The 12,467-nt window shown below is 43.1% G+C and overlaps 1 protein-coding gene across 2 annotated transcripts; it reads right to left on the reverse strand.

Annotated features, from left to right (window-relative positions):
- Positions 1–1,203: 1,203 nt before the first annotated feature.
- On the reverse strand, positions 1,204–8,328 carry atp5mc1 (ATP synthase membrane subunit c locus 1). 2 transcript variants are annotated; one of them, XM_034218262.1, is made up of 5 exons: positions 8,124–8,328; positions 6,516–6,563; positions 5,605–5,685; positions 3,152–3,330; positions 1,204–1,615 (listed from the first exon to the last, which is right to left on the reverse strand). In XM_034218262.1, exons 2-5 carry the CDS (start codon positions 6,552–6,554, stop codon positions 1,501–1,503), a joined length of 414 nt encoding a protein of 137 aa, XP_034074153.1. In that variant the 5' UTR covers positions 6,555–6,563; positions 8,124–8,328; the 3' UTR covers positions 1,204–1,500. The 2 variants fall into 2 exon arrangements, with proteins under 2 accessions (XP_034074153.1, XP_034074154.1); XM_034218263.1 differs by having other exon boundaries at positions 6,516–6,556; positions 8,124–8,317.
- Positions 8,329–12,467: the final 4,139 nt, after the last annotated feature.

Raw genomic sequence — 12,467 nt, forward strand, 5'->3', positions numbered from 1 at the left:
TCTTGAGGAAGTGTTATTGAAAATGCTGTATTCTCCGCTAGAGAGCTTCACCTCAGCCATTTAGAATGGGGCACGCTCAGCAGCAGATTGATGCGCTGCAGAGGTTATGATTATGCGCGGTCCCGCGGGGGAGAGGTCGGAGGATTTAAACATTAAACTAAATTATTATTATTTTAATATATTTATTATGCAACACCCGCGACCCGACCCGCATCATCTTTGTTTTACCCAGAACCGAACCCGGAAAAAAGCGTTTGAAAAAATACCACCCGCGAATCACCTTTTTTGCGGGTCACTCGTCGGGTACCCGACCCGATGCAGGACTCTGCCTCAGGTAGGGGTAACTCGATAACTAAAGCATTTTTTGGGAGTTTGTTCCTCTACTAATTTAGCAACATGTAGTTCATGTAATTCTCCATGTCCACTTGTTGCTGATGGTTGTGGTAGAGGAGCTGTAGATTTTGCACTAACATAGCATGGTCAGTAGCACAGTGAGCAGCAGAGGTGCGGAGAGGCGGGGCTATTGCGTCATCGTTATCAGGAAATGATCGTATAGTCCAGGGCGTACACACAGAGCCGTTTGGCCCCCCAGAGCGTTCCGTCCGCAGATCTACCCACCTTGGGAGCCGTTATCATTTGTGGGGTCCGTTTCTGCGGCTCCGTTAGGGACCCTGTGAACGAACGGGCTATACGAAAGAGAAAAGTAGCGGATACAACCGTTTCGTTCTCGTGTAAACGGCGCCTTATTCTGTGCTGCCTTGCAGGCAGTGAGGGTCAAGCTTATCCCAACTGACAGTGAACTGGCTGAACAATCCAAATCATAAGCAGCTGTCATTCTAACCATGTTAATGACACCATGGAAGTACTTTTGAAAGTAGAGCTGTTGCTCAATCACTTAACCCGTTACTAGATTTAACAGGGCATGTTGTTCATGATAATTTGGTTTGCTTTTCAAGAACCATGTTTTTTAAACTGCCTCAATTGGCTGATCATTATGAATCCACCATTTGTGACAATTTTACAGAAAGGTAAAAAGGGAAACATTGATTCTACATGAGGCCATTAACAGTTCGGACTGAAAAGCTATGATTTTTCTATTATCAGAACCAAATAAATTACATTTAAAATAACTGCCTGTTGTATTTTTCTCCGTTCATGTGAAACTTTTAATTTTTTCTTAGCACTCAAAACAATACAACAATGTTTTAGTTATCCCAACCATTTAATTTGGACAGATTATTTCAACTGAAGTGAGGTTTTACATAAAACTTTTGAAAAACAAAAATAAGCGTAGGAACATAACAATGTAGGATAGCAGGTGTTGTTGACTTCAGATGCGTGTGTGTTTTCTTTTATATTTTTCAGATTGGAATGGCCCATCAGCTCATTCAGATTTCCCGTTCTGGAACCCCCCCCCCATCCGGATTGGAAGGAAGGGAGGAAAGGAGACCGGGAAGGAGGGGTAGGTGAAGGGGCAGCTCCGAGGGTGTGGATCCATGTTTACATGGCGAAGAGGATGAGGAACGCCACCATCAAACAGAAGAGACCCATAGCCTCAGACAGGGCGAAGCCCAGGATGGCATAGGAGAAGAGCTGCTGCTTCAGGGAGGGGTTCCTGTGGGCGGGGACACAAAGGTGCACAGCTTAATATACAGCTAATCAAACATCAATTTCAAAAAACAAAACATGGGACAGATATTTGCTAATCAGTCTCTTGTGCTTAAACAAAGCCATTTACATGCAAAGACATATTAGCGTATCCCCTTTACCTTTCCTCAATTACAGAGAATGTTAGGTATTGCATCTGTGGCAGCTCAGCAAATCAATTGTGGGTTTTTTCTTCCCACATTTGGGTTTGATCGGCACTACTGCAGTTTGTACTGTAGGTCCTTTCAGGTCATATCTTTAGATTTTTTGTATTCATGCAGCTTAATGAGACTTCTTTTTTGAGGACCAAAAAGGGCCTATAAATACAAATAAGCCTGTGGATAAAGTGGACCGATAACCACAATTTCTATATATCCATATTTATAAGAGATTGACCCAAGACGATCCAGAAGCTGGGTATAGGATAATTGCCATGTACAAGATATTCTTAATTCAACCATTAATCGCCTTTCACTAAACATTTGAACTTAATTTTTTTTCTCCCTTTGGATAAAATATTGCATGTCATCTTTCATAATTGTCAGTGTGCAAGATACATTTTCATGCAATCGATTAAATCCAGTGCAAAACGGAGCAGAAATGTACTTATCCATTTATGCTTTTTGCCTCTATGACTTCCCTTCGTCACTTGTTCTAGCTCTGGGTAGCATGTGCATTTGACCAAGGAATCAATTATGGTTCATTACCTATCATTTGTTCCAAAGATTTTGTATGATCGGACAGTAAATTAACTTGTTTCTGTCCACCACAGACTATTCTGTTATTATTGTGTTACCATGCTGTAACACAAAAAAAGGTTGATACAAAATCTTGCGCAAACCAATAAGGTTTATTGGAAAAGTAAGTTCCAGGCCGTCAAATGTATTGCCATGATCTAATACAGTGGTTCTCAACTGGTCAGGCCACGGGACCCTGCACTTTTTCCTTTGTCAATAGATCGCAACCCGAATCGCAAACCACTCAAATCTATTCAACAAAAAATTGCTGCAAAGCGTATATATATATATATTACAGCACACAATATGAATGAGTGATGTACAGCGCTTATATCCCTCCACAGAACTAAAGAATGCTTTTAAATAAGGGTTAATGAGATGATGGAATCAAAGCTGAACTGTATAACGTAAAAAGGCACTCATGCTGAAAACCCAACCCCAGAAGGGGGGTCTGGGGGGATTCTCCCAGTGTTTCTTCACTCACATCTGCGACCCACTCGAAACGGGTCCGCGACCCACCAGTTGAGAACCACAGATCTAATACCTAAAATGCATATTTCCAAGATCAAGAAGGAACTTTTGGTCTTTGAATGTCGCCTTTAGTTTTTAATATTTGGACACACTTTTGACAGCCAGCATTATTGGGTGGATTAAAAAAACCTAAATACAATTTCAGTGGTTGCACAGGACTACTGATGGTCAGATGTTGACTGAGACTGCCCCATCAACACATCAAGGTGCGGTGAATAAAAGTATTGAAATGTTACCTTGCGTAGCCAATGATGAGGCTGCCGAACACTGTTCCGATTCCAGCTCCTGAGCCGGCCACACCCACTGTGGCGGCACCGGCACCGATGAACTTGGCGGCGGTGTCGATGTCCCGGGAGACGGCGCTGGTCTGGAAGGAGCGGCTCAGGACTGCAGACTGGCTGATGGGCAGCAGGGTCTGAGGACAGAGAGGACACACACTAATGTACAGGCTGCTGAGCTGATGCAATCAATTCATTCCAATGTATCCACTAGCTGTACATTACCCTGTAATATATGATAATGGTGCCAGTACATCCCCACATTTTAAAATTACAATCAGAATAGTTTATTTATCCCTGGGTCAATAGGTTTTAGGGATCGACCGATATGGCTTTTTCAAGGCCGATACCGATTATTAGTAATCAAGGAGACCGATAACCGAAATACATTTGCAGTAAAATCAGAAAATCTTGGTGTCAAAAAGTAGAACACAAACTCAACACAACTTCTTTGAAATGCATTTAAGCATATATTATGTTTAATGAACTTTTAAACATCTTACAACTGGTTTCCTCTCTGTGCCCTTTTCTTTAGTGCAGCCATCTGCAATGAGTTAGAGAGAGACAAGAAGTGGGGCTGCAGGCTAACATGCTTAACTAACAATAATGCTTAATTTATTAGATCAAACCAATGCCTGTCTATCTATCTAGCATAACATCTCAGTAAGCTGCTAGCAACTGCAAAACACTAGTGCTAGCTAATGTTTTGATAACTATTAAAAGTGAGGCTATTACAGTCGACCTAACGTTAGTCTAGTAGCCTCACTTCTAATATGTTGCTAAACATTTGCTGATACATGTTGGCTAGCTAATGAGCTTCACATATCAACCTGAAAAACTGCGAGGCTCCACTCGCAGCCCCCCCCCCCCTCCACAGTTACTCTGCTGCGAGACGCTGCACGCCCCCAACTCTGACTGACTTCCCGCGTCCCTGTGTAACCGGGAAACTGATAGAATTGGATCATAAGATCGTGGTGTTTTTGCAACCTCAGCATAGGGGATAGGGATGTTTATTGAACTTCGGTTTAACACATGTATGGCTCTGCCGCTCAGCGCTGCTGCTTGCCTGTAATCTGAGAAGGTCCCGCCTCTCTGGCTCCCGCCCGGAAAATCTTCAGTGTTGATTGACACTTCAGTAATAGCCTATCAGATAGCGCTGTGGGCGGGCCATTGCTCGTGTACACAGAGTGGTGAGTGCAGCCAGAGAAATGGCCGCCCGCATCAGAGCCAAAGTTTTATCGGCAATTTGATTTAAAAAAAGGCCGATACCGATAATCGGTCAGATGCGGAATATCGGCTCCGATAATCAGCCAGGCCAATAGGTTTCATGATATATGCTCCATTTAAAACTATAAATAATTGGCTGATGGTGAATTAAGTAATATTACTTAACATGAAATGCTAATTAATTGTAAGTTAATGTTAAAATGTTAATAAACTGAAACCATTAAAGGGTCCATGTCATGCTTTTCCAGTTAGTACCCGTCCCCTTGTGTTATGTAGCTTTTTCTGCATGTAAACGGTCTGCAAAGTCACAAACCCTCAAAGTACACCCTGTAGCGAGTAGAACTCTAACACACCGACGACCAAATGGTCCAATCCGTGGAGTTCCTCACACTCAGCCTTATATTTTCTCAGGCTGTGTGTGTGCTCAGGCTGAGTTCCGCGGTGTCTCGCAGACCCCAGGCAGCAACCAGGAAACGACCCCAGTAACCCAGCTCACACTGTCCGCTCCTCGAGCCTCAAAGGGCGGAGCAGCGAGCCCCGCAACGTCCCGCCAACACGGCCCCCAGACCCCACGCAGCATTCTCCTCTGTTTGTCATTACTGGTGTCATTTTCTGGTTGCTAACAAACGCCATTGTAAAAACATAAACACTGATGTTCCGCTGTAACGGTGGTTGACTCATCAGAACAGAGTGGGCGAGCTGACCAATCAGAGCACAGCGAGGAGTTGGGGAGGGGGGGCAGGAGCTCCAACAAGCCGTGTAGGACAGAGTGAATACACATACTTTACAGAGATGCTGTTTGAGAAACCAATGTGAGTTTGGAACAGTGAACAATGTAAATCTATTCTAGTAGACCTCACGATGGAACTATGATCAGTAGAAATGGCCGTGACATGGACTTTTAAAACACTACATTTTTGTTCATAAATGTTATTTAGAGATCTTTATCCAAAATCTGTAATATTCAGTCTTTTCTCAGTTATCTCAGACTGATGTGGGTGAAACGACAAACTACAGGTTATAAAGTTATTTGTAAAATGATAATCTATCCAAGTGTATATCCGCATTACAATAAGTGGGATACAGTGCTATATTTGTTATTATTGTCCATCCCAGTACTTGGCTCAGTGTTGACAAGACCTAGCCATTCAAAGACATCCGAGTGGGGGGGGGGGGGAACTGACCTGCTGCTCCACTGAGGCTTCAGGCCGGTTGAAGAGGGAGACTGAAGCCGGCCGGGCGAGGATTCTGGACCCCCCACGCAGCTAGAGACAGACAAACATTTTCAATTACAAAATATTAAAACTTTACACATTGAAGTTAATAAACTAAAAGACTTGCATTCAATTATTATTTTTAGAATAGGATCATGTAAGGTATAAAATGGGCATAAACACTGCAATCCTTCTTGCATGAAGTAAAGACTTTCAACATCCATAACACTGGATCCTGTCAAAAATAATGATCATTTAAAAAAGCAAATGTATAAAATGATACGTCTAACACGTGTTCAAGTGACTAACAGGTCAAAGCAAAGCGGATGAACCCAGCTACACAGTGATTCCATAGTGGTTGCTCAATCTGAAGAGATCTGGTTCTACTGTTCTACCATGGCATCTATCCCATCATCTTTCTGGTTATAAATTCATCACTGCAGGCAAAGCAAAGCATTAAGCAAAACAGATGTAGTGTTCATTTCCCACTAATAAAATGTCAGAATGAATGTTCATAATGATCACCCATAGAACTACATTAAGGTGCCCAACTGCACCGCAGTGATTTCCAGAGGGTCCTTTGACCTCCACAGCACCTCCATGACTGAGATGCCCTACATGCTGCAGGGTCGGCTGACAGCCACCAGCTGGGCAACTGACATACAGAGAACTGACAAAACATGGCTGTGATTCATAACTAGTGTCCTTGAACACAACAAAGGATGCCAAAAGTTAATACAGACATGACATTGAGGGTTCCGTGGGTAGGCTTAAATACATCCTCAATATAAACTACAGTACAGTTTAAAGCTTTACAACTCATTTCCCAACACAACATGTATTGAGAACATGATTCTGGAAAGGTATCAAAGACGACTTACCACAGCTGGAGAAGTGACGAACTTGGCGCAGGCGTACATGGCTGGAAGCTGGAGAGAAAAGTAACAGTCACGAAAATTAAGACAGTTTGAAGAATGAAACCATTCAATCAGTCATTTTAATGACATTTCTTTGAATCAAAATACAAGCATTTTCTGCTCTCCCTTCATATTAAGTGTTTTTTAGATGACAATTCCTTTCATTTGAACTTTGACCTTTTTATTCTTCACTGAATGTGTTGCTATTTTATTGATGTAGTCACTTCTAATTAATCAAGTAGTAGATACTTGTTAAAGCTGTTTAGCAATCATATATTGCACTTTCAATATCATATAGACTGTTCACACCACCAACCGCTGCCAGACAGGTGTCACCATGATATACACATTGTAGGTGCTTAAGCAATGAGTCCCAAGGACACATTGAGTCTTGTTCATCAGAGGACACTTCATTCTTGAAATTGTGCAGCCATGCTAAATGAACAGGGTTCAGAAGGAGGCTGCTGCTCTGTGCCATTGATGTTTCTTCTGACCTGCAGCTAAACAAAGAAGCTACCTTGTGTTCACAGCTCAGGGTCAAAGGACAAACACTCATCCAAGTAGTTCTCCCATGTGAAACAAAGCAGTTCCTGGCTAACTCAGACACAATCCACAGAAGGGATATCGAGTATGCAAAAGGACAAGTCAAGCAACAAGTTGATCCAGAACAAACAGGTATGTTGCTCCTGTCCAGCTCAGACAGAGGGTTAATCCAATTGCACAGACTACTGCAAGGATCAACTATAAATGAACCGCTAAATGTGCACACATGCTGCACAATGAATGGCTTTAACACTCCCACTTTCAGACGCCATTAGATGAAAGCTCGAGGAAGTTGTGAGGCAAAGTGAAAGAGGATTTGTGGAAACACTAATATATGTTACAATTGCTGCAGTGCAATAAGGCAGGTTAACTCACATTGTTATGACCCCTGCTTAGCCCTTGGTTTGGTTGTAGAGCAGTGGAAGTGGAGGAGCTAAGCTAAGTTGCTAAGCTAACCAGTTCTGCAGACTTGAAGGTCAAAAATGAGCCACATACGGTCACATTGGGCCTGACAACCGAGGTTCAACCCCTGCTGTAATGAAACGTAACCGTGCTGTAGTCCATTGGCAACGGGAGATGTGACTCCACAAGTCTCAGACAGGGATGTCCTTGTAGCAGCGGAGTGATTCGGAGCTCGGTAGGCCCAAAGTGTCAGACATTTTATATTCAAGCCCCTGTCAACGAAGCCTGCTCGCGCTGTTCTGTGTGACCCGCGACTTGCACCAGCAGTAACGTCGCATCTGACACATGGACTGGGCAAAACCCAATTCTTGTGTGTTATGGCTCCATTACATGTCACATAGGTGAATGAAGAGCACACATGACTATAGCTTCAGAGCTCATTCCCACAACCAAGTCATTGAATGGCCGACGTAGCTTGCTAGCTACCAAATGTTAGCAATGACAGCTAGCTTTCCAAACAATTCCTTACGACTCGCACGGTCTATTTGTAATGCCAGAAGCAGATGCAGCAACACAGACTAAAGTTAGAACATATGAAGTGTATGAGATATGAAAGGCATATCTTACCGGTTTGTTACGGCTTTCGGAGGGTCCGGGATAATCTGCTCGAGCACACAGCGGCAGTCAATGAATGTAGGAGAGGGAAGAGTGTCACCTTGTTATTTATAAGCTCACTGTCTACGTCCTAAACGCTCATTGGTCAGAGAGAACCCTCCTTCGTTGTGTCTAGCCTATGGGGTAGAGCTTTATTGAACTACCGTGTTTATGACTGGCAGGGAGGTTTCCTAGGGCGGGACTAAAGATCTTTCATTAATTTAATTGGACAGGATTGCCGGGAATGACGAATTTAGGAAGCAACTTTTCAAAGCACAACCAGTGTCCTATGTACCTATTGGTTAGTCTATGGGAAGTCCCGCCTTAACAAAAAGGAACTCTCTAATAATAGTTCCAACTGTCACTAGTACACTACCTATACATCCATGGACACTAGCCTCATCCCAATACCCCTCCTCGACTCCTCTCTTCCTCTCCTCCGGGACTTGACCCGGAAATCGATCAAGACACGCCATGTTGAAGGACGTCCCAATAGCTGAAATGCACACGGAGGAGTCGAGGAGGGGTGCGGAAGGAGACGAAAGGGAGGATACTTTGGCTGCTTCTCAGGTCGATTAAATGAAATCCTTGCTTCCCTCACTTGCGTCGTTTCCCTGCGTTTAGTCCCTCCCACCAGGGAAGCATGGAGGGACGCAAGGAAACCACGAGAAGCAGGGAAATGAGTTTTAAGAGCAATGGGACGTCCTTTCCTCCGGAGCGTCACGTGAAGCGACGTCCGTTTGTGATGACGCTGCACAGCTGATCGTCTGACAGCAGCTCTGTACCCGTTATTTCCACAAACACCCCCGCCTCTGTTAGTGCACATTTACTGACACACACATTAGTATCATCTGTTGTAGATCCAAATACATGAAATAAAATAAGAAGTCATTCTCAAAAAAGATAAACGCCATTCTTAAAATGTATTTAAACGAACAATAGTTTGATTAATATTGATTAGAGTGCACAATCGAAATAAAATAATTGAGAGAAGAAAAAGAGATATGTTATCTATCAAAACCCAGTTAGATTAACATTCATTGGATTGCACACTTTGTTTGTTTGTGTGGATAAGTAGCACATTAACATTTTAATAGCACTTAATGACTGACTGAATGGAAATGACAATAAATGAAAATGTAAAACGAAAAAAGCGATCATGAAAATGTTTCCAATAAATGAATAAAATGATTTTTGACCACTTTGTTGTTCAGATATATCACATATTTGTAACTAAATGATACATGAATTGAAACAAAACACGGTATAAACTGAGGAGTGACTCCCGTGAGGTTCATGTATTTTCTTCACTCCGCTGGGAAACTGCTCTCATGTCAAGAAGCATCAGATCAGTGCATGCACTGCCTCGTCCAATCAGTGAGCGATACACAGTAAGGGGGCGGGGTGAGTATCTGAGGATTTCATCGGAGGATGGTCTGGTGGTTCCTCGGTTATCGCTCCTCCATGATCGCTCCTCGCTCCTCGATCCTCGGTCCTCCTGCAGAAATAAGAGCCATGGGACGGTACTCAAGATGGCGCAGGCAAATCAACTTCCGGTGAGACCGAGGACCAAGGAGCGAGGAAATGAATATAGTCGACCTGAGAAGCAGCCCTACACGCGAGCAGACTACGCGGAAGTGTTTTCACTACTCGCGTATAAAAGCCCCGCCCCCACCTTCACAGCTGGTCGATTTCAACAGAGGAAAACCGACAACTGGAAGATGAGTGGAAAAGTGTCACAAGTGCTATAAGTGCTCACAGCTCCGTGGGAATTATTATGTGCAATTCATTTCTAAAAGCCTTTCACATTACTATAATTATATATTTATTTAAATGTAGGCTACATTTTACACTAAAACGGAACACAAAAGCAGGACCAACCATCATACATTGAATTCCTTGACTAACAAGAGAAAGATTCATTCATTTAAATACATATTTAACCAGAAATGAGCCGGTTCTAAAGGGTTATTCCCCGATGAGAGGGGATACAGCTGTGCACATGTCATCTTTAACAGACGTCGTTTAAGAGTGACGTTTGAGTGAACGAGGCCATCCCAATTAATACCTGAGGACTCCTCTGTCCTCTCGTCACCTCCTCGTGTCTCTTGCTCGCATCTTACGGAGGCGGAGCTAAGACGCAAGGAAGGGAAGCGAGTGAGGGAAAGGAGGAGTCGAGGAGGGGTATTGGGATGAGGCTACTACCCGATCCGTCCCCCTGCCCGATCTGTACTGCGCATGTGCGAGATGGTCCGCCATATTGGAGAACTCCGGACGGCAACCCAAGAAGGACACTTTTGGTAACCAAAACCTTTTTTGGCTTTTGGCAAAGCTGAAAAATAAAACTCGAGAGAGATGAGTTATTGTTATTATTATTGTGACTTCACTATTATTTAACAACTTTTTTTATTGGGTTCTTTTATTTGGGGTTAAGTACATTGTCAGAATAAGTGAGAAATGAATTTAACTTCTGTTAGACAGCCATACATTTTTGCATACATTCACAGTAAATATTTATTCAGTATGATAGCTGTCTAACAGAAGTTAAATTCATTTCTCACTTATTCTGACAATGTACTTAACCCCAAATAAAAGAACCCAATAAAAAGAGTTGTTAAATAATAGTGAAGTCACGTTGTAATAACAATAACTCATCTCTCTCTCATTTTATTTTTGAGCTTTGCCAAAAGCCACTGTGTCAAGTGTCCTTCTTGGGTTGCCGTACAGAGTTGTCCAATATGGTGGACCATCTCGCACATGCGCACTGCAGATCGGGCAGAGCTGCAGATCGGGTAGTGACAGTGACAGCCAGATCCATCGCCAGATACATCCTCAACAAAATGGATGAACTAAACCTACAGATGTCTGAAAATAAATACGTACAAGACTGTTGCATCCTGATCATAACGGAGACATGGCTACACCATAGACTGGGCTACACCCACTTATCCCAGACGGAGCCATTGAGCTGGCGGGGTGAACATCATACCGCTGGGACAGAAACATTGGCCGTTTCTCAATCGCGAGTACACATGCTGCAGAGCAACTATTTCAAGTATACTACGTCATAGAGTGGCGCAGAATGCTGGGCATTTAACCAAGCCCCCAGGAAGTGCGCCGGACTCAGATGAAAATATTCGTGGTGGCCAAACGGCGGTACTACACATCCGTTTGGTTGCCAGGCCCGGAAACACTTTTTCCCATTGACTTACATGGGGAAAGAGTGGTCTGTAAATCGTTGGATAATTTTTAAACTAAATAAACTACCCAGTATGAACACTTGTATAGCCTTTATTAAAAACATTCGTTGAACATTATGAACGCGCATCTAACCCACGGGACCGCGCCGCAATAATAAGAACAATAAGAACGGACCCTTATCGCCTAACTGCCAGCCCACGGAGCTGTAATAATGGATATATTGCACATGTTTACTGTATTTCATCATTTGTAAAATATTATACTACATGGGCTGTATGATGTAAATCTTGTACCGTAAATGTTGCATTAATTAAAGTTAATATTACCGACGTTAGATTAACCTCCCTGTAGCTTCGTATTGCACTAAGAAGCTTATTGCAATGTATATATATTAGCCTTATTACTAGCTAGCCGCTAGCTGCTAACTGCCGCCTCGATAATATAAAATCCATCATAATAACAATCCATTACCATGCTGTCATTAACCATGAATGCGCGGTGCTGTTACGTGTACGCAAATTGACGTGCTTGATGTGAACGAGCATTTTGGTTGAAGTTGCGCATGCGCTATGAGCGCACATACGGGTACTTCTCAGGCATGCTGGGTAATCTGTGACGTTTCGCTCTCTCAAAAGTTGGGCCATTTTATCATCATGCGCCAATGAGCAACTCTCATAGGAATGAATGAGGCCCCGCCTCCCACGCTGTATCCAGTTGTTATTATACATCCATGCATTTAACATGCATTTAAACAGTCCTTCGGTGCCACTCGATGACGTAGTATACTTGAAATAGTTGCTCTGCAGCAGTTTTACTTGCGATTGAGAAACGGCCATTGACTCCGGTAAGAGCAGGGGAGGGGGGTTATGTATTTACGTACATAACAACTGGTGCAAGGACACCATAATCATGGACCGTCATTGCTCTTCAGACCTGGAGTACTTGACAGTGAAATGCAGGCCTTTTTACCTCCCTCGTGAGTTTACCATTGTCAAAGTAACAGCTGTCTACATACCACCAGATGCTATACTAACATAGCGCTATAGGCTACATGCACAGTGCTATCAATTCACAACAAAGCACATATCCCGAAGCCGCCCATATCATAGCTGGAGA

Source organism: Gymnodraco acuticeps, unplaced genomic scaffold (assembly GCF_902827175.1).
Source record: "Gymnodraco acuticeps unplaced genomic scaffold, fGymAcu1.1, whole genome shotgun sequence".
In the NCBI taxonomy this organism is placed as follows: Eukaryota; Metazoa; Chordata; class Actinopteri; order Perciformes; family Bathydraconidae; genus Gymnodraco; species Gymnodraco acuticeps.